This window comes from Bubalus kerabau, chromosome 1 (assembly GCF_029407905.1).
Source record: "Bubalus kerabau isolate K-KA32 ecotype Philippines breed swamp buffalo chromosome 1, PCC_UOA_SB_1v2, whole genome shotgun sequence".
NCBI lineage: Eukaryota > Metazoa > Chordata > Mammalia > Artiodactyla > Bovidae > Bubalus > Bubalus kerabau.
Genome location: NC_073624.1, coordinates 10366827 through 10388722, shown reverse-complemented (window position 1 = coordinate 10388722; position 21896 = coordinate 10366827). Strand labels below are relative to the sequence as shown.

At 53.5% G+C, this 21896-nt stretch overlaps 2 protein-coding genes and 1 long non-coding RNA gene across 4 annotated transcripts; 2 read left to right on the top strand and 1 right to left on the bottom strand.

Annotated features, from left to right (window-relative positions):
* The first annotated feature begins 1019 nt into the window (after positions 1-1019).
* GALR3 (galanin receptor 3) lies at positions 1020-2918 on the top strand. The gene is made up of 3 exons (XM_055575259.1): positions 1020-1384; positions 1991-2759; positions 2826-2918. Exons 1-3 carry the CDS (start codon positions 1026-1028, stop codon positions 2916-2918), a joined length of 1221 nt encoding a protein of 406 aa, XP_055431234.1. The 5' UTR covers positions 1020-1025.
* A 2375-nt stretch (positions 2919-5293) lies between these two features.
* Positions 5294-17780, top strand: LOC129643053 (uncharacterized). Its single transcript, XR_008710039.1, has 4 exons — positions 5294-5536; positions 7398-7423; positions 15507-15561; positions 17649-17780. It is a non-coding gene; the product is annotated as an uncharacterized LOC129643053 (long non-coding RNA).
* Positions 10503-21090, bottom strand: ANKRD54 (ankyrin repeat domain 54). Of its 2 annotated transcripts, none has more exons than XM_055567114.1 (8): positions 20665-21090; positions 18535-18582; positions 13819-13917; positions 13066-13137; positions 12617-12664; positions 12418-12542; positions 12165-12272; positions 10503-11848 (listed from the first exon to the last, which is right to left on the bottom strand). In XM_055567114.1, exons 1-8 carry the CDS (start codon positions 20987-20989, stop codon positions 11774-11776), a joined length of 900 nt encoding a protein of 299 aa, XP_055423089.1. In that variant the 5' UTR covers positions 20990-21090; the 3' UTR covers positions 10503-11773. The 2 variants fall into 2 exon arrangements, with proteins under 2 accessions (XP_055423089.1, XP_055423098.1); XM_055567123.1 differs by having other exon boundaries at positions 13819-13912; positions 20665-20802.
* Between the last annotated feature and the right edge of the window lie 806 nt (positions 21091-21896).

The window sequence follows — 21896 nt, the reverse complement described above, 5'->3', positions numbered from 1 at the left end:
CCTGCAGGTAGGCACCAAGAGGCAGCCACTGAGCCAGGAGGCAGCTTCAGCCTGGTCAGTTCACCCAGGGAGAGCAGGAGCCCAGTGCCCAGGGCTGAGGTCTGTGTCGCCCATCTGGACTTGCCGGTGGGGGAGGGGGGGTGGCTCCTGCATGCTGGGATGGGGCGGGGGTCTCAAAGATACCACCTTTCTTTCCTCCTCCCTGCTTGGCCCCCTTGCCCTTCATTCATCCAGCCACCCCAGAGGTCCAAGCATGCAGGGAGACCCACAGGTAGCAGACGATGTGGGCCATGGGGTGCGACAGGGGTCAGGTGATCACAGCTTACATAGATGTAACGCACACACACACATACACACACACAGGTTGTCAGGGGCACCGCCTATTACAGCTCTCAGATGAGTGCTCCAGCCTGGGAGTCGGTACCAGGGCGGCAACAACCTCAGGTCTACCACTCAGAGTGTGACACTAGCTTCCCAAGTCCCCTCTCTGAGCCTCAGTTTCCTCATGTGAAAAGGGGGCAGTGACCTATATGGTGCTCCCAGCTGTGCCAGGTGGTGCTGTCACTAAGCTGGGCTATCCAGTGACTCAGGGGTGTCACCCATGTTTGGTTGAATTTGACTAATATCCAAAAGTCTTCCCTGTATTTCAGATCCCCATTGACAAGTGAGGAAAATACACCAGATCCTGGGGTTGGAACTGCCCCTCCCCGCACCCACTTTGCACGTGTCTTTACCTGCATCATTGGTTGAAGGTGTCTATCAACTACCTAATCAGTCCTTCAGACCCTGGGATGTTTCCAAGGAAACTGAGAAACCCACCTTAGACACCAATGAGACTGCCAGGAGCTTGCACAGTGGGTCCCAGGGATAACTTTTGTCTTTGTCGGTCCAACACCTCTATCCCCCACAAGCTTCCACCCCAGGAGAATTGGCCAGGCCTATGGTGGGGGAACTGGACCCCTGAATTGAGTGACCAGAGCTGAGGACTCCAGCTTTTCTTCCTCAGGTGCCCATCTGTTGGGAAGATGGCTGATATCCAGAATGTTTCGCTAGACAGCCCGGGGAGTATGGGGGCTGTGGCAGTGCCCGTGGTCTTTGCCCTCATCTTCCTGCTGGGCACGGTGGGCAACGGGCTGGTGCTGGCAGTGCTGCTGCAGCCTGGCCCGAGTGCCTGGCAGGAGCCGGGCAGCACGACGGATCTATTCATCCTCAACCTGGCGGCGGCTGACCTCTGCTTCATCCTGTGCTGCGTGCCTTTCCAGGCCGCCATCTACACGCTGGACGACTGGCTCTTCGGGGCCCTGGTTTGTAAGGCTGTGCACCTGCTCATCTACCTCACCATGTACGCCAGCAGCTTCACCCTGGCGGCTGTCTCAGTGGACAGGTGCGCTGGGCTGGGAACGCGGCCCGGTCTGGGGGAGGGGAAGGAGGAAATAGGGTACCAAAAAGGGAGGGGGAGGGAGAAAAAGAACAGCTGTCTGGCCCCCACCAACCAGTCTCGGGGCACCTTCGGGCATACTTGAGGGGGTCATCCTGCCCTCACCGCATCTTCACTGGGAGAATCCAGAGAACATCTCCGTGTTCCAAGTGTCAGCTCAGGGCCTGGCACTTATTCCGTGCTCTGTAAGCATGAAATGAATGGCCAAAGGAACACACGAATGAAATTCATCAGCTATTTTATTACCGCCCACATCTGGCCCGAATTGTGGTCAGACCGGCTTTCAGGGGTTGAAACTTGGGGTCAAGTCCAGGCTCACTCTCTAGTTGACTCGTTGATGACCTTGGGCCGGTTGGTCACTTCTCGCTGAGCTCCGACCCAGCCTCGCTAGGTGCCGGGGGGCGCTGCTCCAAGCGCTTTGTGCGCTAACTCCCTTCATCCCCACAACCTCCCTGCGAGCGAGGCCCGGCGCGCGCTCACTGTGGCGGTTCAGACCCGGGCGGTATCCAGGCCGCCCGCCCGCCACCTCGCTGACTCCGCGCCCGCCCGCAGGTACCTGGCCGTGCGGCACCCGCTGCGCTCGCGGGCCCTGCGCACGCCGCGCAACGCCCGCGCCGCCGTGGGCCTGGTCTGGCTGCTGGCGGCGCTCTTCTCGGCGCCCTACCTCAGCTACTACGGTACGGTGCGCTACGGCGCGCTTGAGCTCTGTGTGCCCGCCTGGGAGGACGCGCGCCGCCGCGCCCTCGACGTGGCCACCTTCGCCGCCGGCTACCTGCTGCCCGTGGCCGTGGTGAGCCTGGCCTACGGGCGCACGCTGCGCTTCCTGTGGGCCGCCGTGGGCCCCGCGGGCGCGGCGGCGGCCGAGGCCCGGCGCAGAGCCACGGGCCGCGCGGGGCGCGTCATGCTGGCGGTGGCGGCGCTCTACGCCCTCTGCTGGGGCCCGCACCACGCGCTCATCCTCTGCTTCTGGTACGGCCGCTTCGCCTTCAGCCCGGCCACCTACGCCTGCCGCCTGGCCTCGCACTGCCTCGCCTACGCCAACTCCTGCCTCAACCCGCTCGTTTACGCGCTCGCCTCCCGCCACTTCCGCGCGCGCCTCCGCCGCCTGTGGCCCTGCGGCCGCCGCCGCCCCCGCGCCCGCTGCCCCCCGGGTGGTGTCCGCCGCGCCCTCCGTCGCGTCCGCCCGGGGCCCGGGGACGCCGCTGGCTGCTCCGGGAACGCCCGGCCTCGCGGGAGGCTGCCGGCAGGCGGCGACTGGGGCGGGGAGCGGGGTCCGGAGCCTGCAGGTGGTGGAGAGGCGTGCAGGGCCCTACCTGTCAGAGTACCAGAATAAAGCTTGTCTGCCTCCGCTCTGCCGGGTGTCCGTCTGTCCTTCCTCTTCCCCCAGGGCCGGACCGTACTAGGGGATGGGGTCAAAGCCAGGAGCCCTCTAAGGAGCAGTGGATACTCAATCCACGGAGTGGACACCCTTGGACGGTGAAAATGATTCCACGCAGCCAAGCGCAGGCCCCCAGGCCAGACATCCCCAGACTGTGTCCTTAGCAAGTCTGGCAGGAAGGAGGGTTGTCCCTCTGCCCATTCTGCCAACTCTGTTAGCATCTTGGAAGCCCTGCTTCCTCTACCAAGCTCCTTCTCCCTTCGAAGCGCTGTCCTGAGTAACTTAATAGTGTAGTGGTAGTCTTGGTCGCTCAGTCGTGTCCGATCTTTGCGACCCCAAGGACTGTAGTCCGTCAGGCCTCTCTGCCTTTGGGATTTCCCAGACAAGAATACTGGAGTGGATTGCCCTTCCCTTCTCCAGGGGATCTTCCCAACCCATGGATCGAAGCTGGGTCTCCTGCATTGCAGGCAATTTCTTTACCATCTGAGCCATCAGGGAAGTCAGAGTAACTTAATACTAACAGATACAAAATAAATATAGCAAATATTTATTAAGCACTTTATATGTATCCCATGGGGCTTCCCTGATGGCTCAGCTGGTAAAGAATCCTGCAATGTGGGAGACTTGGGTTCCTTTCCTTGGTTGGGAAGATTCCCTGAAGAAGGGAACAGCTACTGTGGTATTACATTCTTCAATCTAATTACAGTTTTGCAAGGTAGATATCATTCGTTCCTCTTTAAAAATGTAGACATCAGGAATCAGAGGGGTTTAATGATTTGCCACACAGCTAGTGTTTGGGAGAGTCTGGATTCAAACCTACTGCTGTTTACCTTTTTCTACTTAGAAGAACCGACTTCTCCACCTCTGGAACCTCTGTTCTCAGATCCCATGGTTTCCAGTGTTTTTCTTGGTTCTTCCTGATTCTGCATCAGCTCTCTTCCCCAAACCTATAGCTCCCCATACTCAACTGGCTGCCCTGAAACCGCAGAGGGCCCCCAGCCCCATGCTATAGCAGAATTCTGTTTCGGTACTCAGGACAGCAGGTCCTGATGGGTGTGCCCCAGGCGTCAAGTCCTAGGTCCACTGCCTGACCTCAACCTCTCGCATTATTCCTTCAGCCACTTAAGGCTCCTGGCTCAGAGGAGACATTGAGCTGCACTCAGACCCCAGCTGGACTTCCAGCAGCCCTGATTACCCTGTGGCGCCCTCCCTACCTGGCCCTACACACAGCTGGCATAGTCTGTGGCTGTGGAAACCTCCTAATTAACCAATAGATCAGTCTCGATGGTTGTGGAGCTGCCCACTTCCTCCTTCACTGTAAGCCAATATTGTTTATTAGCTTCTGGCTGAGATCTTCCAATTCTCTGTCTCCCCAGCACACATACCCCAGCTGCTAGGCACCCTGGAAAGGCCCTCCTTGACACTGGGCAGCTGCTGAGACCTCCTCACTGCCTGCCACCTGCCACAGACCCAGGGATCAGAGTGGCAGTCAGCCTTCTCAGGCGGAGGCCGAGAGCCAGCTGGGTAGCCAGTGCTGCCAGGGCCCAGCACCAGGGCGGACACCTGGTCCCAGGCTCTTTCTCCCCGGTCTCTGCCAAGATGGCCCTGACTGACTCAGGCTGCAGCAGTGGGAAAGTTTCCTGGAGGGCAGGGGCTGTGATGCTGCCACTTCTGCAGCCCCCAGAGTGGCCTCTGTCTCCCACGGCCATCACTCACACCTCCCCTGCCTCATCCGTGCCTCGCACCAACAGGCAAGGGATATGACCTCCATTTGTGGAAGTGAACACTGAGGCTCAAGATGAGGTACTTGATCATTGCTAAGTGGCAAAATTGAGGAAGAGCCAGGATCCTAACTGGGTGAGAGGAATGGCTTTCGGGGCAGCCTGGGAAGTATTGGAAAAACATCTAAGAGCATCTGACAGGGTTGCTACACACGACAATGGTGAGAGCCCGCAAAGTCAAAGTGCAGAATAAAATCTTGCAGGGTGGCCTATGCCATGGTTGGTCCAGCCACCCAGGTGGGCTGGTGCTCCTCCACAGTCACCTCTGTGGGCACAGACAGGTGACAGACTGCAAACAAAATGGACAAGCGCCCAGCCAGGGAGTGACAGAGCCAGAGCCTGAACTTGAATGAAACTCCAGGCCTGGGGGAGGGGTCCGTCAGTGAAAGCCCTGCATAGGGGCCTGGCAGAGGGACACTCGTACAGCCCAGACCCTGGCTGGACCCCGAGGCCTCCTGCTTCTGACTGCTGCTTCTGAATGGGTCTCCCTGACCCATTGGAGCTAGATAAAGAAGCCCAGACACCCCGACTAATGGAGGGCCATACAGCCTGGCCCAGAGTAGGCAGCTGACATGATACATGAGGACAGAGGTGCCAGAGAAGGCAAGGTGTGACCCTTTCTTCCTTTATCCCTCAAACATTTGAATGCCTGCCTTAATCTAGCCCTCGAGAGGAAGTCGGAAATGACGTGAATTTGGCCTGACCCCTGCCTTGCGGGAGTGCTTAGTCTAGCTGGAGAGCCAAAAACCAAAAGAAGAAAGGATAGCACTGCATCATGGGGCCATAACAGAAAAGTACACAGGGCCCAGAGGAAGAAATGCCTGCCTTCCTTGGCCAGTCCAAGCAGGATACCCAGAGGAGATGACATTTAATAGGCATTTTCCCTGGGAAAAGGTGGGACGGGCCTGCCAGGCAGAGCAAAGGCCAGGACAGGTACAGGTAGGAGCAGTATGTGGGTTTGTGTAGCTGAAGCAGGGTTGGATAGGGTGGGGTAGGGTCTGGGGAGGCTGGGAGTGTGGGTACAGTGAGGTCACGTGTGCCTCCTAGGTCAGCTGGGGGGGGAGGGCAGGAACTCCATCCTTTCAGGCAGACAAAACCTTCCTGAAGGTTTTCAGGAAGGGAGGGGCCCACTGTTGCTGTGTAGAGGTTGGATTGGAGGTGCCAGACTGGCAGCAAGCATCTAACCCAGAGGCTGCTCTGTGAGCCCTGGGCCAGGAAAGCTACCACCAAGGGCCTGGCCTGGGGCTGGGAGATTATTTTTGCCATGGATTTGGCAGGAAGATCGATGGCCTGATGCTGGGCTTAGGCTCAGCCCCTGAGGCTTCTGGGTCTGCTTCAGGAGGCTAATGAAATGTGTGGAAGAGCAGATGATTGTAATACTTTGGTGGAGAGAGTTGAGTCCTGGAGGACCACAGGCAGGCAATCGGGCTGTCCAGAGGCTGAATGAGCCCCAGCCACTGCCCCTAGGGCCCAGGAGAATCCACCTGACCTGAGCCTCCTACGAGGTCTCGGGCCAGCCTGGGGGTCAGGATGGAGCTCCTCTTATTTGGAAGGAGATTTGAATTATGTAACCCTCTCACCCTCCTGTTTGTACCAACCTGTTAGGGATGATCCTGCAGCCTTCAAGTCTGAACACCTACTCAGTACAGAGTTCTGCAGGAAAGCAAGATAGAAGCATGGGGGACTGTGGGAGCCCAGAGGAGGGTCTTACCCAGCTGGGAGAGGCAGAGAAGATTTCCGGGAGGAGCTGATGCCCAAGCCAAGCCCTGAAGTGCAAGTCAGGGCAGATGTGGAAGGGAGAGACAGGAGAACATGTGCACAGGCCACCTGGAGTCCTCCGCCTGGACTCAGGCACAGCACGACGAGCCCAGGGCCTGGGACAGGGTACAAGGGAGCCCCAGCAGGAGGTGAAGTGGGAGAGGTTGAGGGAGGCAGCTGCAAAGGATTCTCTAAATCCTGTCTGTAACCAAGACTGTACTTTGTCCCGAGGGCAGGGGGAGCCATGGAAAGATTTTGAACAAAAGAGTGACCGGGTCAGATATACTCTCAAGGGAACTCTTTCTGGCTGAAAGGCAGACTATATCTGGGGAGGGAGAGCAGAATGAGGCTGAGGGTAGGCAGACTAGTTAAGAGGCTGGTGTGAGAACCCAGAGAGATGAAGGTGTCCAAGACATGGCAGTGGGTAGAGAGACATGAACAGATGGGACAACCACATATGAGGTACAATTGTTGGGGCTAAATAGTGATTAAATGTTACAGGGTGGGGGAAAGCGATGTCCCAGATAACACCCAGTCTTCTGGCTTAGGCTACAGGGAGTGGCAGTGGGGGAATGTTAAGCTCAGTGGAAACCCACTGAGACAAGGGGCCTGGGGGACATGGTGAGGGTGTCTGTGGGGCAGTGGTGAACTGGGCACCTGCTGTATTTCAGACCTTGTACTTGGCCCTGGAAGGTGTGTCTCATCTGCTTTAGAGTTTGGATTTGGAGAAACTGAGGCTCAGAGAGATTAAGTCACTGGCCCAAGATCACAGAGGTAGTCCCAGACAGTGCTGGGGTCTAATTCAAGTTGGTCTGATTTCAGTTTCATGGTCTTTAGGGAAGAGAAGAGGCAGATAGGAGTTTTTTTTTTTTTTTTTTTAAGGGGAGGGAGGAATTCGAATGTGCAATGGTGACCCCCATCGCCAGCCCACCCCATGTAGCAAATGTAGCCAAGGTGAAACTCAGCCCCGGGAAGGGTGGGTGAGGTGAGGACCTTGGCACAACCATGTTAACCAGTCTCTCTCCCTGCCTCCGGCTGACAGGAACAGCACCATCTATCAACTTCAAGGTGTGTACCTGGGACATAAATACCAATTAACCACCCCGAGTTTCCCTATGAATGAACATTAGTCCTCAGCCTGGATACAGGGCTCATTTGCAAGTTGCCGGCTGGATCCAAGATGGCATGAGGCCAGAAGGACTGGCTGTGGGGGTAGAATTGTTTCTGGCTTAAGAGGATAAGACTGATTTATTGAGGCATCTGCTTGGTGCCACCTTGCTTTAGCAGCTTGGGCTCTGCGTAGGGGTGAGACTGAAGCAGGGGGAAGGGTTGTGAAGAGGGGTTGAGGGGCAAAGGGGTGCCAGCTGGGAGTTCCTGGGGGTGCTCTAGATGGCTGTGGTTCTGGGGAGGATGCTGGACTGGGCATCTGGTGGGCCTGCCAGGTCAACTCAGAGAGGTGGCCACAGTGCAGGGGTCAAGGCACGAACTGTGAGCCACATCACCAGGTTTGAATCCTGGCTCCTGCACTTTGCAGCTGACCTCTTAGGACTGTGGAACTGAGCTGCCTGAGCTAGGCTGCAATGTAGGCACACCGCCCCGGGGCTGCTTCCTGGCTGCTGCCACCTATGTGAGAGGTTTCCAGGGCTCTCCTGGGCACATCCTTGCCTCCATCAGAACCCTAAAAATCCTCACAATCTGAGACTTCCCTGGTGGTCCAGAGGTTAGGATTCCGAGTTTCCACTGCGGGGGCCGAGGTTCAATCCCCGGTTGGGGAACTAAGATCCCACAAGCTGCATGGTGTGGCCAAAAAAAAACAACCCCAAGAACCCTCACAATCCAACTCGATTGTGGAGGAGGCTCAATTCATCTGCCTCTGCCCCCTCTGGGCATGCTGATGGCCAAGGGCATTTAATAAACGTGCCATCCTCCCCAGCTTCCAAAGTGGGAGAACATCACTAGGCTGGCATGGGCCATTCATAGAGACAAGGGACCACTCTGGGTCCTGGTCTGGGGCTTTGGGCAAGACTCCTTTGCTTCCCTGACTTTGTTTCCTCAACTGTGACGTGAACTGATCATATCTCCCTGCATGTACCGAGGCCTCAGTGTTCGCTGGAGAGTCAGCATCAGGGGCTTTGGGCTCTCATTCCCTATAGCTGGAGGGAGCTGGGGACTTTGTTGGATTATCTAGGTATGTATCAGTCCAGCGTCCTACAGGACTGATACATACCTGGATAATCCTGACCTCTCCTGACCCTGGCTTGGGCTCAGCCTCTGAAGCAGCTGGGATCCGGTGGGAGGGGGTCTTTTCCCCAGAGCTCATGGTGATTGCTCTGGGTAAGGACGCATATGACCTTGAGGGTGGAGGTGAGCCTGCCTCACCTGCTTTCTGTCACCAGGGCAAATCTTCTGACCTCAGGATCTCTGCAGCCTGGTCTTACCTCCCTCTCTGGCCAGCCCCTCACGCTTCTGGGCCCCACGTTTCCCATGCCATCTCCTGGTCCCACAGCCAGCTAGTGTCCGTCTGTCTACCAGGCCTGGCTCATGCTGTTCCCAGCTCTCTGACCACCTCAGAAGGCCTATAATAGTGTGGGCAACCACCAAAGACGGGCAAAGACCACTCCAGACCCAGCTCAGTCCCATGACTGCCCTGTCCTCTCTTCCCTTGGTGACCAGGTGCAGGCCTCGCACACCAGGCACACTACACCACGTGCTCAGTGAGGAAAGGGCCCGCCCCTCCCCACGTGGGGAGAGAGATTTACTCAGTAAGGTGTCTACTGTGTCTTACGACCACTGGGGAGATCAGCACTTTAGGAATCTTGGCAGAGATTCCTGGGCTGGGCTGGGTCACGTGCTGCTATCTGACCTCAAGCAAGTTACTCTCTCTCTGAGCCTCAATCTTGTGCATCTATAAAATAGTGAGCAAGGGTGCTGGCTAATCTTTGACTGCAAACACTAAAATCAAAGGGCATGTATAACGGGCCTGCTGGCATGTAGCAGGAGCTCAACAAATGTTGTGGCCCTCAGTTTTAGGAAACTGCTTCTGAGAAGACTCGGACTTCAGGCACGGTGGAAGCATGAGCTTTGGGGGTGAGTCCAGGTTCCACCCCAGCTGCCCCGTTGGGTCACTCTGGCAAACCTGCCTTTTCTTACCCATCCGAAGCAGCAGGAAGGCCAGCTATCTCACAGGATGGCTGTGAGAACCCGTGAATACCCTTCTCCCAGCATCACCACCATCTGCGTGGTAGGGATTTTGTGTTTTCTTCCCCTGCTGTGTTCCCACCTGGAACCCTGGTGAGTGTAAAGCAAGTGCCCGAGAGGTATTTCCAACGTAAATGAAATGGGAGATGTAGAGAAAAGGACCCTACCCAGAACGTGAAATCAACAGACGTGGATTTTTTCTTCCTGCCACCACCACCCTCCCCACTGCTTCCCCCACAAACTCGTTTATTCCTGGAGCAGCCAGTGAGAGAGCTGACTCCTGTGTGGGCAACCTGTCAGGTTCTCCATCTTGCCCTGCCCAGCCCGCTCAGGGCCCACGTGCGTGTTTGCTCCTCTTTTTTAAAATGTTTACTTATTCCTTCGGCTGTGGCATGCAGGATCGCTACTGCGTCCTCTGCCCTCCTCTCTCCCCAGTCTCTCCCCAACCCTGGCAACCCGATGGGGCTTGCAGCTTCCCTTCTCCCAGGGCCCAGGAGGCAGCCCCCGGCTTGAATCTCATCCCCTGCCTCCCCAGAGGTCCTTTCTTCTTTAGGGTCTGGGGAACTGCTAGGTCCCATGAGTTCAATTCAGATCTGATCAAGCTGGGATTTGGGAGACAAACTCCCCTCCTCCTGAAAAGCAGCCAGGACTCGAGTCTGGCAAGAGGGAAAGCAGGGCAGAGCAAGAGCAGAACCGGGACCGACAATTTGGGAAAAGTCTATCTTAACTCCGCAAATGTTTTCTGGGAGACAGCTGCGTCTCGCAAGCCTTCCCTTCAGGCTTCCCCGCTGTGGCAGATCCCTGCCAGGAGGGGGCGCTGCCTTTTGCATCTCTGAGCCCCAAGGGGAATGTCGGCTTCTGCCAGGGTAGAAGTTGCCCGGTTGTGTGTTTTTGAGCCTTCGCTCGAGTATTAGTTTCCCTTCACTACTGCAACAAATTACCACAAATCTAGTAGCTTAAAACAACACAAATTTATTCTCTTACAGTTCTGGCGGTCAGAATCTGAAACCTGTATCTCTGAGCTAAAATCAAGGTGTCAGCAGGTTGGTTCCTTCTGGAAGTTATGAAGGAAGAATCCATTCCCTTGCCTTATTATTTTTTTTTTAATTTATTTTTTGGCTGCACTGGGTCTTCATTGCTGTGCTCGGGCTTCAGTAGTTGCGGCACACAGGCTTAGTTGCCTGGAGGCATGTGGGATTTTCCCAGACCAGGGATCAAACCTGTGTCCCTTGCATTGGCAGGTGGATTCTTAACCACTGGCCCACCAGGGAAGCCCTCCTTGCCTTTCCCAGCTACTGGAGGCCGCCTCATTCCTTGCCTTGTGACCTCTGCCTCGCGTTACTCGTTTCTTGATTGGTCACCTTGTCCCCTACTTCCTCTCTGAGCTCCTGCTTCCTGCTAATAAGGATCCATGTGATTACATCAGGCTTGCCTGGATAATCCAGGATAATCGCCCTGTCTAAAGACCTTAGCTTAATGACATCTGCAAAGTCCCTTTCATCATATAAGGTGGTGTTCACTGGTTCCTGGGATTAGAATGTGGCCATCTTGAGGGCCTCTCCTCGCCTGCTACAACTAGGCTGCAGAAAGGCTACACCTTCCTGGTGTTTCTGTGATTGGGCAAAAAAGGGCTGGGGATTTTCTGCTTTGGGTTCAGCTAGGTCCTCCCTAACCTTGTATTTCTAAGGTCTAGGCTTCACCAACCCCCTGACCCCTTCCAAACCAAAGAAACTAGCTGCCATGTCTCCTTGCAAGTCCGGTGACAAGCCTGATCTAAGTGCTGGTGAGAGGTGCAGGGCCAGCCAAGAAGCCCCCTAGGCCAGAGGGTGCCTGCCCTAAGACCACCCGGCTGGCTGCAACAAGCCCACGGCCGGGAGAGGACTCAGAGGAGGGTCTGGGGCCTGCCGAGGGCACCAGGGAGGCTGTGAGATGAGCAAGGCTGTGAGGAGAATGCGTGTCAAGTCAGCCAGGGCTGAGGCGTGGCTGTGCTGCTGCGGGAGCCAAAGGAAGAAGCTGGGGGCTGTGGTCTCGGCCCACGGACATGACAGAGACTGCGGCTGGGAGCAGCGCTGAGGTCAGTGAGAGAACGCCTCTGCCTCCCAGCAGCTGGGATGAGGCCTCGGCAGATGGGGTCCCAGGCGCCAGGCCTTTTCTTTGTTGCAAGAGGGCAGCGGGCAGGGCGGGGCGGGCAGCGGGCGGGACGGCGGGGAGGCGCTCTCGCTACCTCTTCTCTATGTTCTGCATCTGCAAGCTGAGGGAGGTGAAGCTGGCCAGCAGGTCGGTCACTTCGTCCACCTGCGGAGGAAACCAAGGCTCTGTGATGGGGTGCCCCGGGTCTCCCCCCACAGCACCACAGGCGCAGAGGCAGGCACGGTCTCTCCTCCCAGGGCCTGTGAGGGCTTCACCCTGGACTATGGAGCAGCTGTCCAAGGGTGAATCCTCGCTGACCCAGAGAGAAGGACCCAGGCCGCTTCCAAGGACGTGGAGAGAGGCTCTGAGGCCCACAGAGGACGGCAACCAGCAGCCATGCCTCTCTCTCCAGCCTCAGAGCGGGGACCGGCTCGCTCTGAGGCTCCTGCCAGGCCCGGGTCTGGACCGCAGCTGCGCTCACCTGCTCGCGGGTGCTCGTCTTCTGGAGGCGGGTGCAGAGGTCATCTAGCCGCTCCCGCTGCTCATGCCGCCCTAGGCGCTCCAGGTACTCCCTCAGCATCTGGATGATCTGAAACCAGAGGGCAGGCTGAGGGTGTGCCCACGGGCACAGAGCAGCCTGAGGCTGCTGCCCAGGGGCACGCTGGACGAGGTGTCGGCTGGGGTCCACGTGAACCCTGAAGTCACCCACTCAGTGCTGCAGGCTCAGCACTCACCTGCTTCACCTCCAGCCGCACAGCCTCCAGGCACTGGGAGTGGCCTTCCTGCAGGATGTTGAGCTTGGACTTAGCCAGGTGCAGGGGTGTGCGGCCCGCTCGGTCCAGAGCATCTACTCGGGCCCCTGGGGGAACAGGCAGTGGTGAGCACGCTGAACGGGGGGGGAGGAGGAAAGAGGACGAGGAGGGGAGCACTCACCTCCTCGCAGCAGCGTGGTGATGACGGGGGCGTGGTTGGTGCAGGCCGCTGAGGAAGGAGAACAGGGACTGAGAGCTCAGGACCTCAGAGAGGCACCACTGAGGCAGCAACTGGGGGGATTCAGCGATCAAACCCAACTTCCTCCCTACACAGCTGGGGAAACTGAGGCTGGGAGGCGGGACCCGCCTTGCCACAAGCCATGATGAGAGTTGGCCACAGGGAGGGAACCTCCCCTGGCAGAGCTGCTGCTGAGCCAGTTCAGGTTGTGAAATCAGCTCTGCCTGGGGCACAGCCAACCAATAGTGGACGGGGTCAGCCATGGACACAGCCCAAGAGTGCGGCCCTGGGGACTCAGGCTCTCCCCAGGGGACAGGAGAGCCTGCTAGGGACCTGCAGGACCCTGGGCTCTCCATCAAAGGAGCCTGTCTTGGCAGCTTCCAGGCACTCACCCAGGTGCAGTGGCGTGTTCCCCAGCCCATCTCGCTGGTTGGGGTCGGCTCCATGGTCCAGAAGCAGCTGTACTGGAAAAAGGAAAGCCCCAGAGGAGCTGCTGGGGGTGTCTACTGGCAGCATCCTAGCCTCCATCCCTACATGGAACACTGAAAGCCAGTAAACTGCCCTGTGCGGTTTCACTCCCTTGCTCACTCGTGAGGCCTGCGTGCAGGACGCTGAGCACCATGAACTAAGGCTTCTGGGAGGGTCCCTGAGCCTGTGCAGGTATACGGGACTGAGATTTTAGGGTTAAAGAAAGTTCTCCCAACAGCTGTGGCTGCTAGTGAAGGTTCTTAAGGGGCATGAGACAGGATGCCGGGCACTGAAAAGATTCTATATTTTGATCAAGGAGGTGGACACAGCAGTGTATGTACATAGAGACTTCACTGTTTGCAAGTTATACCACATCCTAAAAAGACTTCCGGGAAAAAAAAAAAATGGGTTTGGGGCGGGCTGTCCCACTGCTGCCCTTAGCACTGAGTAAATGTTGCCTGAATGTTTGGAAAGTCCGGTCTGACCTTGGGGTCGATCTCGTTCTTTCCCCAGGTGAGCCCCACCTTAGCCTGGCAGTGCCAGTTCCACAGGCCAGAGGCGTGGGAGGGTCCAGCCTTCCTCGCCTCCAGCAGCCCCCACCCGCCGTGTGCTGCTCCCAGTGTCTCTGGAGGCGGAACACTCACCCAGCCCCCCTCCCCCACCTCCCCGGGACTCACCGATCTGGTCGTTGCCATTGCAGGAGGCAAAGTGCAGGGCGGTGCGGCCCTTGTCGTCAGCTGCACAGGGGTCCGCGCCTTCCTCCAGGAGCTGCTGCACTGGCACCGCCAAGACAGAGGGAACAAGCAGGGAGAGTGGCGGCATCAGCCAAGCTGCAGCCCCGGGGGGGGGCCAGGGTCCTTAGGGCCCCTTCCAGCAAGGCATCCATAATGTGTGGGACAGCTAGTCCCTCCAGGATGCGGCCCCTCGAGGACTGCCGTGACAAGGCACTTGTTCTCCTGAGGGCACAACTGAGCACCATGGGTGCTGGGTGCTCAAGTATGTGTCTTGGGACAGAGCATCACAGAAGGATCTCGGCCCTCAGGGTCAGGAATTCTGGAGTCATGGAAATCCCCAGTATTGATTTTCGTCCTGCCCCTCTGAGTCTGGCTACACATCCATCCAACTGGGACACATCTGTGGGCTGACGCTCACTTAGCTCCCAAGAGGCAGCCCTTTAGAGTGGATGGAGCCTGGGCTCTGCCGTGCAGACCAAGTCCCAGACTGAGCTGAGCAAAAAGGAAAGGAGTTCATTGCCAACAGCATGCGGCAGTGGGCAAAGCTGGGCTGGAAGCAGGAAGGCCGAGATTTGGGCCCCCATTCCTCAGCAAATGGGAGTAATTTCTGCCAGTCAACCTCTAGAGCTGCCATGATGAGAATAATGGATATGAAAGTCCTTTTCTGAAAAGTCTGGAGCCACTATAAAATGGGAGGCATTATGTATTGCATGCCCATGTCCAAACTGAAATGTAGAAATTGCTGCCAAACATCATTTTAGAGCAAGCAGTGGAATGCCCTAGCAATCCCCCAGCGAACCTCTCAAGGACCCGAGTCCTTCCAGGAGAAGCCCAGATAATCTCCTGCTCCATGAATCTCTCCCGTCTCCTTAAGGTGAATGAGCCCCTCTGACCCCCACATCTCTGTAGTGCCCTGGTCATCCTGCTGCTCTCACATTAACATGCTGAGCTCTTTCAGAGTAACTGCCTATACACCAAACACCAGCCAGGCATCAGCTGCCTGACTGCCAAGACCCTCAACCGCTCAACATGGTACCATGTCTATGCTACACACGAGGAGACAGACTCCAACCCAAGCCAACACGAGGGCTGGGATAGGAACCCAGGTTTCTCCTGCTCAAGAACTTTTACCTCTCTGACTAAACACATGACTTCCCTTTCTTTGGGTTTTTTGTTTGTTTTTAGAAATGGTGTCACTTTATACTCTTCTTCTCCAGCTATACTGTAGGTTTTTATTTTGTTTCTTAATATCCTGGACGGAGAGATGACTTGACCTGTTTCACAAATGTTGCCGACTGACTGCATAAATGAATGAGTGGTTTGGGAATGAATGAATGGGAAAGGTTTATAAGCGTGGAAAAGAAGGAAGAGCTTCAGGTCACCTCGGCGCTCATCAGTGCAGTCACCAAAAGAGAGCCAGCATCCCCGAGACAAAGTAAATGGTTCTATTTTTGTGATCTGTACAGCTAACAGTCTTTTCAGAAAGCACTTTAGCAACACCTATCAGAAGCCATCAAGATACACATATCCTTTGATGTAGAAACCCCATTCCTAGGAAATTATCTTAATAGTGAAAAACCAGCGTGCAAATATATGACTAACTGAATAACTCTTGCTTTGTCCCTTTGAAGGCATCGTGTGCATCCATTACAAACTGTGGTTTTAGCTGGGGAATGGAATTACAAGGTAATTTCTGCTTTTCACAAGCTTTACAAAAATTGTACAGCTATGTATTTATTCTATGAATAGGAAAAATGACACTTCTGTTTTGAAAAAAAAAAATGGTTATGAAGACTATGGAAAATGTTTATGATACATAAAGCATTAAGCAGGCTGTAAAATTGTGTATACAGCACAGTCTACAAGCTCATCAAGAAAATTCCTCTGCACAGGAAAAAGGACAGGAAGGATATTCACCAAAATATTAACAAAGATTAGCTCCTTTGCTGACATTTAAAATGTTTTTCTTGTATATTTTTCTAATTTTTAAAAGATTTTAAATGCATATATCATTTTCACATTTAAAATCTTTTCAATGGGACTTTTCTGGCAGTTCAGTGGCTAAGACTCTGAGCTCCCAAGATAGGGTGCCCAGGTTCGCTCCCTGGTCAGGGAACTAGATTTCACATGCTGCAACCAAGAGTTAACATGCCACAGCTAAAAGATCCTGCGGCTAAAGAGCCCCCATGCTGCGACTAAGACCTGGCGCAGCCAAAAAAAAAAAATCTTTCAAATGATTATAAATTCACAGAAAGGTACTTATAATTTAACCATAGGAGGGTAGAAATTTTACATCCACTATAATTGCTAACCTATACCAAAAGACCCAACAAACATGAAGCAAGAAAACAGAATGCTAACCATACAGTAAAAAGGAGTGAAAAAGCTAAAGTACAGCCAGTTTCGCTATCAGAGTCCTGCAAGAGCCTGGTAAATCTAACAGCCATGAGCTACTTAGATTTGAAGATGGGTGTGTCACAGACTCTGAATGGAAAATTACAGCATTTCCACCAAAATAATGAAACTACCATGTGGACACCTGATTCAAGATAAGCTAGACACTGGCTAATGATTGTGAAAGCTGATAAACATCTTTTACTGTTGTGAAAAAGAAAAGATAAGCTAGACATAAACTCACAGGCATAGAGAACAAACCAGTGGTTACCACTGGGAAGAGGGGAGGCAATATAGCGGTGGGGAAGTAACTATTAGGGGCAAACTATTAGGTATAAAACAAGCTACAGGGGAATTATATTATATTATACAACAGGGGAATATAGCCAATATTTTGTAACAACTATAAATGAAGTATAACCTGTAAAAATTGTGAATGACTATTTTTGTATTTAAGTATATTTTTGTACACTTGTAACTTATATAATAATGTACATCAACTATACTTCAATTTAAAAGAGAGAGAAAGTAAACCTATTAAAAAAAGGTAAACTAGACTTTCTATGGAAGGGAAGTATAATTAAAATATTGTCTGGCCATACACTATAGTTATTAAAAAGAGAATATATCATTTTTCCTTGAAAAGCCATATAGTTTACCACCCAAATATTCCACAATATTAAAGTTCATGGAAGAGATGAAATTGGAGAGCGCTGAAAAGCCCTCCAGTTTCTAGGCCTGCTCACTATGCTCTGCCAGGGATAAGGGACCCACTCAAGGCCCAGCTCCCTGAGGGGAACAACCTCCTCTCCGTGCCTGCTCTCCTATCCATGGCCCTTTATCCACACTTATATTTTATCTGTTGACCACAGCATCGCACTCTCAGAATGATGGCCATGTGAGATACACAGAATCACAACACCCAAAGATGCCTATGGCTAAATAGCCAGAATTTATGGATAGGCTACCTTACATGGCAAAAGGGACCTCACAGACAGGATTAAGGTTAGCGACCTCTAGCTAGATTATTGGAGAAGGCAGTGGCGCCCCACTCCAGTACTCTTGCCTGGAAAATCCCATGGAGGGAGGAGCCTGGTGGGCTGCAGTCCATGGGGTCAAGAAGAGTCGGACACGACTGAGTGACTTCACTTTCACTTTCACTTTCATGCATTGGAGAAGGAAATGGCAACCCACTCCAGTGTTCTTGCCTGGAGAATCCCAGGGACGGGGGAGCCTGGTGGGCTGCCATCTATGGGGTCGCACAGAGTCGGACACGACTGACGTGACTTAGTAGCAGCAGCAGCTAGATTATCCTGGATTTTGCAGGCCCAATCTAACACATGAGTCTTTAACATCAGAGAACCTTTTCCCATTGGTAGAACCAGTGTGCGGACTCAGTCTACTATCGCTGACTCTGAAGATGAAGGGAGAGGACTACAAGCCAAGGAACGTGGGCAGCCTCAGGAGCTGGGAAAGGCAGGAAAACAGATTCTTCTGGAGCCTCCGGCAAGAAATACAGCCCCACTGACACTCTGATTTCAGCCTGATGAGACCTAAGCTGGACTTCCGACCTTCATAGTTGTATGACAACAAACTGGTGCTGTTTTACACAACTGTATCTGTGGTAATTTGTTACAGCAGTTACAGAAAACCACTTTTCCCTGATTCACAGAATGAATTAAGTCAGTGGATAAAATTAAATCTTTTTTTTCCCTATAACTTGTCTTGTACCTTTGATGCTGCTACTGCCCTATCAGCTAGTAAAGGATGAAGAGCAACAACAACAACAACAACAAAAAACGGAGCCGTGTCCTGCTAGGAGCCCACCCCTGCCTTTCAGATGTTCTGTCAACTTAAGTTTGAGAACCCCACTACCACCAAGCCTCAGGGAGCAGCGGAAGGGCTCTATGCAGATGGTGGCTCTCCTGGCGGTTCAAGTTGATTGATGTTCATTCCTTTTAGCCAGAAGGTCCCAAAAACTCCCACTCTGAGGCTGGGTGCCAGGGATACAAAAGCTCCCACCATGAGGGGGCTCACAGGGTAATAAACACTCTGACATCAGGAAGGACAGGGTGGCAGGCAAGGGTGGGAAGAGTAAGCATCTGAACCAGACGTGTCATCTGTAAGATGACAGCAGTTATATAATAGATACAGTGGTCCCGGGCTGAGCTGGCAGAATTCAAGTACTGTCTTCCCAGGTACTGGTTACGTGGACTTTTCCTTCCCTGACCAGACCATGGAGCCGGACTCACTCTGCACACTCACCTGTTTCCACATCGTTGGCATTGGCTGAGTCCCTCAGCCTTTTCAGAGCTGTGAAGAGAATAAGAGTGCCAGTTAAAAAACAAACAAAAAAAACCCAGCAATGGCCATGATGAAGCAGAAAGTGATGGCATCCTGGGAACTTCCTGGCAGTCCAGTGGTTAAGGACCCATGTGTGTGTCGCACACAGCACTGCCAAATGGAAAAAAAACAACATCTAAAAGGAAGGAGAGGTGCCAGGATATAACCAGGAGAAACCTGAAATGTGACACAGCTCGTGCAAAAGCCACATTTTGTAGCAAATCCTCCAAGGCCTTTGCAGCCAGATCTTGGCTCTGCCACTTGGTGACCTTGAACAAGTTAGTTAAGCCCCTGGGCTTCAGATCTATCAAGTACAAACAAGGTTGAGCTCTGTCCTGACAGTCCTGAGTTGTTGCAAAAATCAAATGAGATGATTTACACAAAGCTCTTTGTGAGCTGGTTACACATATAATCTTATATTCTCCTTCAAAACAGGCCACTCCCAAATGGCATATTTAAATTTGATAATTCCCACAGAGAAACTTGTTTCTCCACAATGACACTACCTCTATATTAAAGGCTAATAGAAAGCAATACTTTTATCATCAGAGAAATGGACAAAAATTACACTTCAGATATATAATGATTCCTTACATTCATACAGCACTTTCAAATTCTCAATTAATCCTCATAACACCACTAAGATATGAGTAGGTCCTAGAGGGAACCTAAAAGTCCCCATTCTTAAACCTTTCAGGGTGTTGGTTTCCATGGCATCCATAAAATGTAAAAGACAATATGGAAGAAGTATCAGAGCAGGAGTTCTAACACCAGCACAACCAACTTCTACTGATGTGACTTCAGTCAGTTCAGTTCAGTTCAGTCGCTCAGTTGTGTCGGACTCTTTGTGACCCCATGAATCGCTGCACGCCAGGCCTCCCTGTCCATCACCAACTCCCGGAGTTCACTCAGACTCATGTCCATCGAGTCAGTGATGCCATCCAGCATCTCATCCTCTGTCGTCCCTTTCTCCTCCTGTCCCCAATCCCTCCCAGCATCAGGGTCTTTTCCAATGAGTCAACTCTTTGCATGAGGTGGCCAAAGTACTGGAGTTTCAGCTTTAGCATCATTCCTTCCAAAGACGGAATGTGACTTAGAGCAAGACAATTATTTCTCCAAGCCTCAGTTTTATCTTCAGTAAAGTGGGAACAGTATCTGGATCCTGATGAGTTGTTACGAGGATCAAAAACCATCACAGGGCTTCCCTGGTGGTCTAATGGTTAAGAATCTGCCTGCCAATACAGGGGACACAGGTTTGATCCCTGGTCCAGGAAGATCCCACATGCCTCTGAGCAACTAAGCTCATGCGCCACAACTATTGAACCTGAATTCTAGAGCCCAGAAGCTGCAGATACTGAAGTGTGTACCTAGAGCCCATGCTCTGCAACAAGAGAAGCCACCGCCACGAGAAGCCTGCGCACCGCAGTAAGGAATAGCCCCCACTCACCATAACTAGAGAAAGCCTGCGCTCAGCAAAGACAGCCCAGCAGAGCCAAAAATAAATAAATCTTAAAAAGAAAATAAAATGACCACATTATCACCCAACACTGGCACACGTTGAAGGCCAAATATTGACTATACATTCCCTACTTTACCTAACTCTTGTCAACATTCCTGTAAAGCATACCATTCCCATTTTACAGATAAGAAAACTACAACTGAAAGGGTCTGTAGTTTGCCTAAGGCCACCACGAGCTAGAAAAGTCCAACCCAGGTCTGTGCATTTAAAGAAGCTGGTACGACTTGGCTCTGATACGAAAATATTCTCCACTACCCCATGTATTATCTACACCTGGGGCTAGGAATCCGTTTCTACTCAGGAACTACCCAATGTGAAAAGCCTCCGGGACTGTTTCTGAGCAGGAAGACTACTTTTTTTTTTTTTTTTTTTTTTTTACACTCATGGCCCTTAGCAGTCTTACGACTACTATTCCTACTGGAAGGGGACTCAGGGGTCACTCCAGGTCCGTAGCGCAGACGTCGGAGCACTCCATCCTGAGCGGGCTGGGGAGATCAGCCGAGGCCAGCCCCGCCTCCCGCCGCGCTCCTCACCGTGCACCTCCTTGCCAGTGGGCCCGAGCCGGCGGTGGGGCCTGGCGGCGCGCCGCAGCCTGCCCGCGGGGATCTTACAGCGCAGCTCATCGCGGGGCTCCGCGTCCTGCTGCCACAGGACGTGCAGGTAGCGCAGCGGGGACTGGGCCCCGCCGGACGCCCGGCCCGGGAGGCCCGCGCCGCCGCCCAGCGCAGACCCAAAGTCGGCGAAGGAGAAGAGGCCCTCGGGACCCGTCAGCGGCTCGGGCGCCACCGCGCACTCGCCGTCGGAGCTTGAGCGGCCAGAGCGCGACTCGTCGTCCGCGCCCCCGGCGGCGGCTGCCATGGCAACGGCTCCGCGCGGGCCTGGCCGCCTGAGGAGCCTTGTGCCTGACGGCCCAACGGACCCGCTTCCCTCCGCCCTAATGGCTCGCTGTCAGCGGACGAGCTGGCGGGCCGGGCCTGCAACCACGGCAACCGGGTGGGAGGGCGGGCTCGGGGAGGGGAGCGGGGCCGTTTTGGACCAATGAAAACCCTTCCAACTGCAATAGACTTGGTTTCCGGCAGTATGACTGATGGGTATAAGGACCAATCGCAAATTTGAGCTGCCCAATCCCCTCGCCTTACTTCCCTACCGAAGCCAATAAAATAGCTGAGTTTAAGACACTTTTTTCTTATTTCTCCCATCGGATCAAGGGAAAGATAACGGGCAGATGCCCTAGCCAATCACGTTAAGATGATGTGCAGCCAATCACAAAGGAAAGTGAAGAAGCCGGGGGGAAAAGGAGAGGAAGAAAATGTTTAAATCAATGAACGTAAAAAAAAAAAAAAAAAAACTTCCTAAAAATACACGGTGTTAAGTAGGAAATGAGAATACGTTAAAATGTGGGGCTAGCAACACGAACCGTGTAGTAATAGCTTTTAAAGGCGATAGATTCCTTTCGTTCTCTCCGTAACCCTGGCGTTGATCACTAATTTACAAAGAAACGAATTCTGTAATTCAAGGACTTTCCTGAAGGCTCAGACGTTAAAGAATACGCCTGCTATGTAGGAGACCCGGGTTCGATCCCTGGATCGGGAAGATCCCCTGGAGAAGGAAGTGGCAACCCACTCCAATATTCTTGCCTGGAAAAACCCCATGGACAGAGGAGTCTGGCGGGGAGTCCAGTCCATAGGGTCACGAAGAGTCGGACACGACTGAGCTACTAACACTGTAACTCAACATCATTACACGAGAGTGGTCAACATTTGAG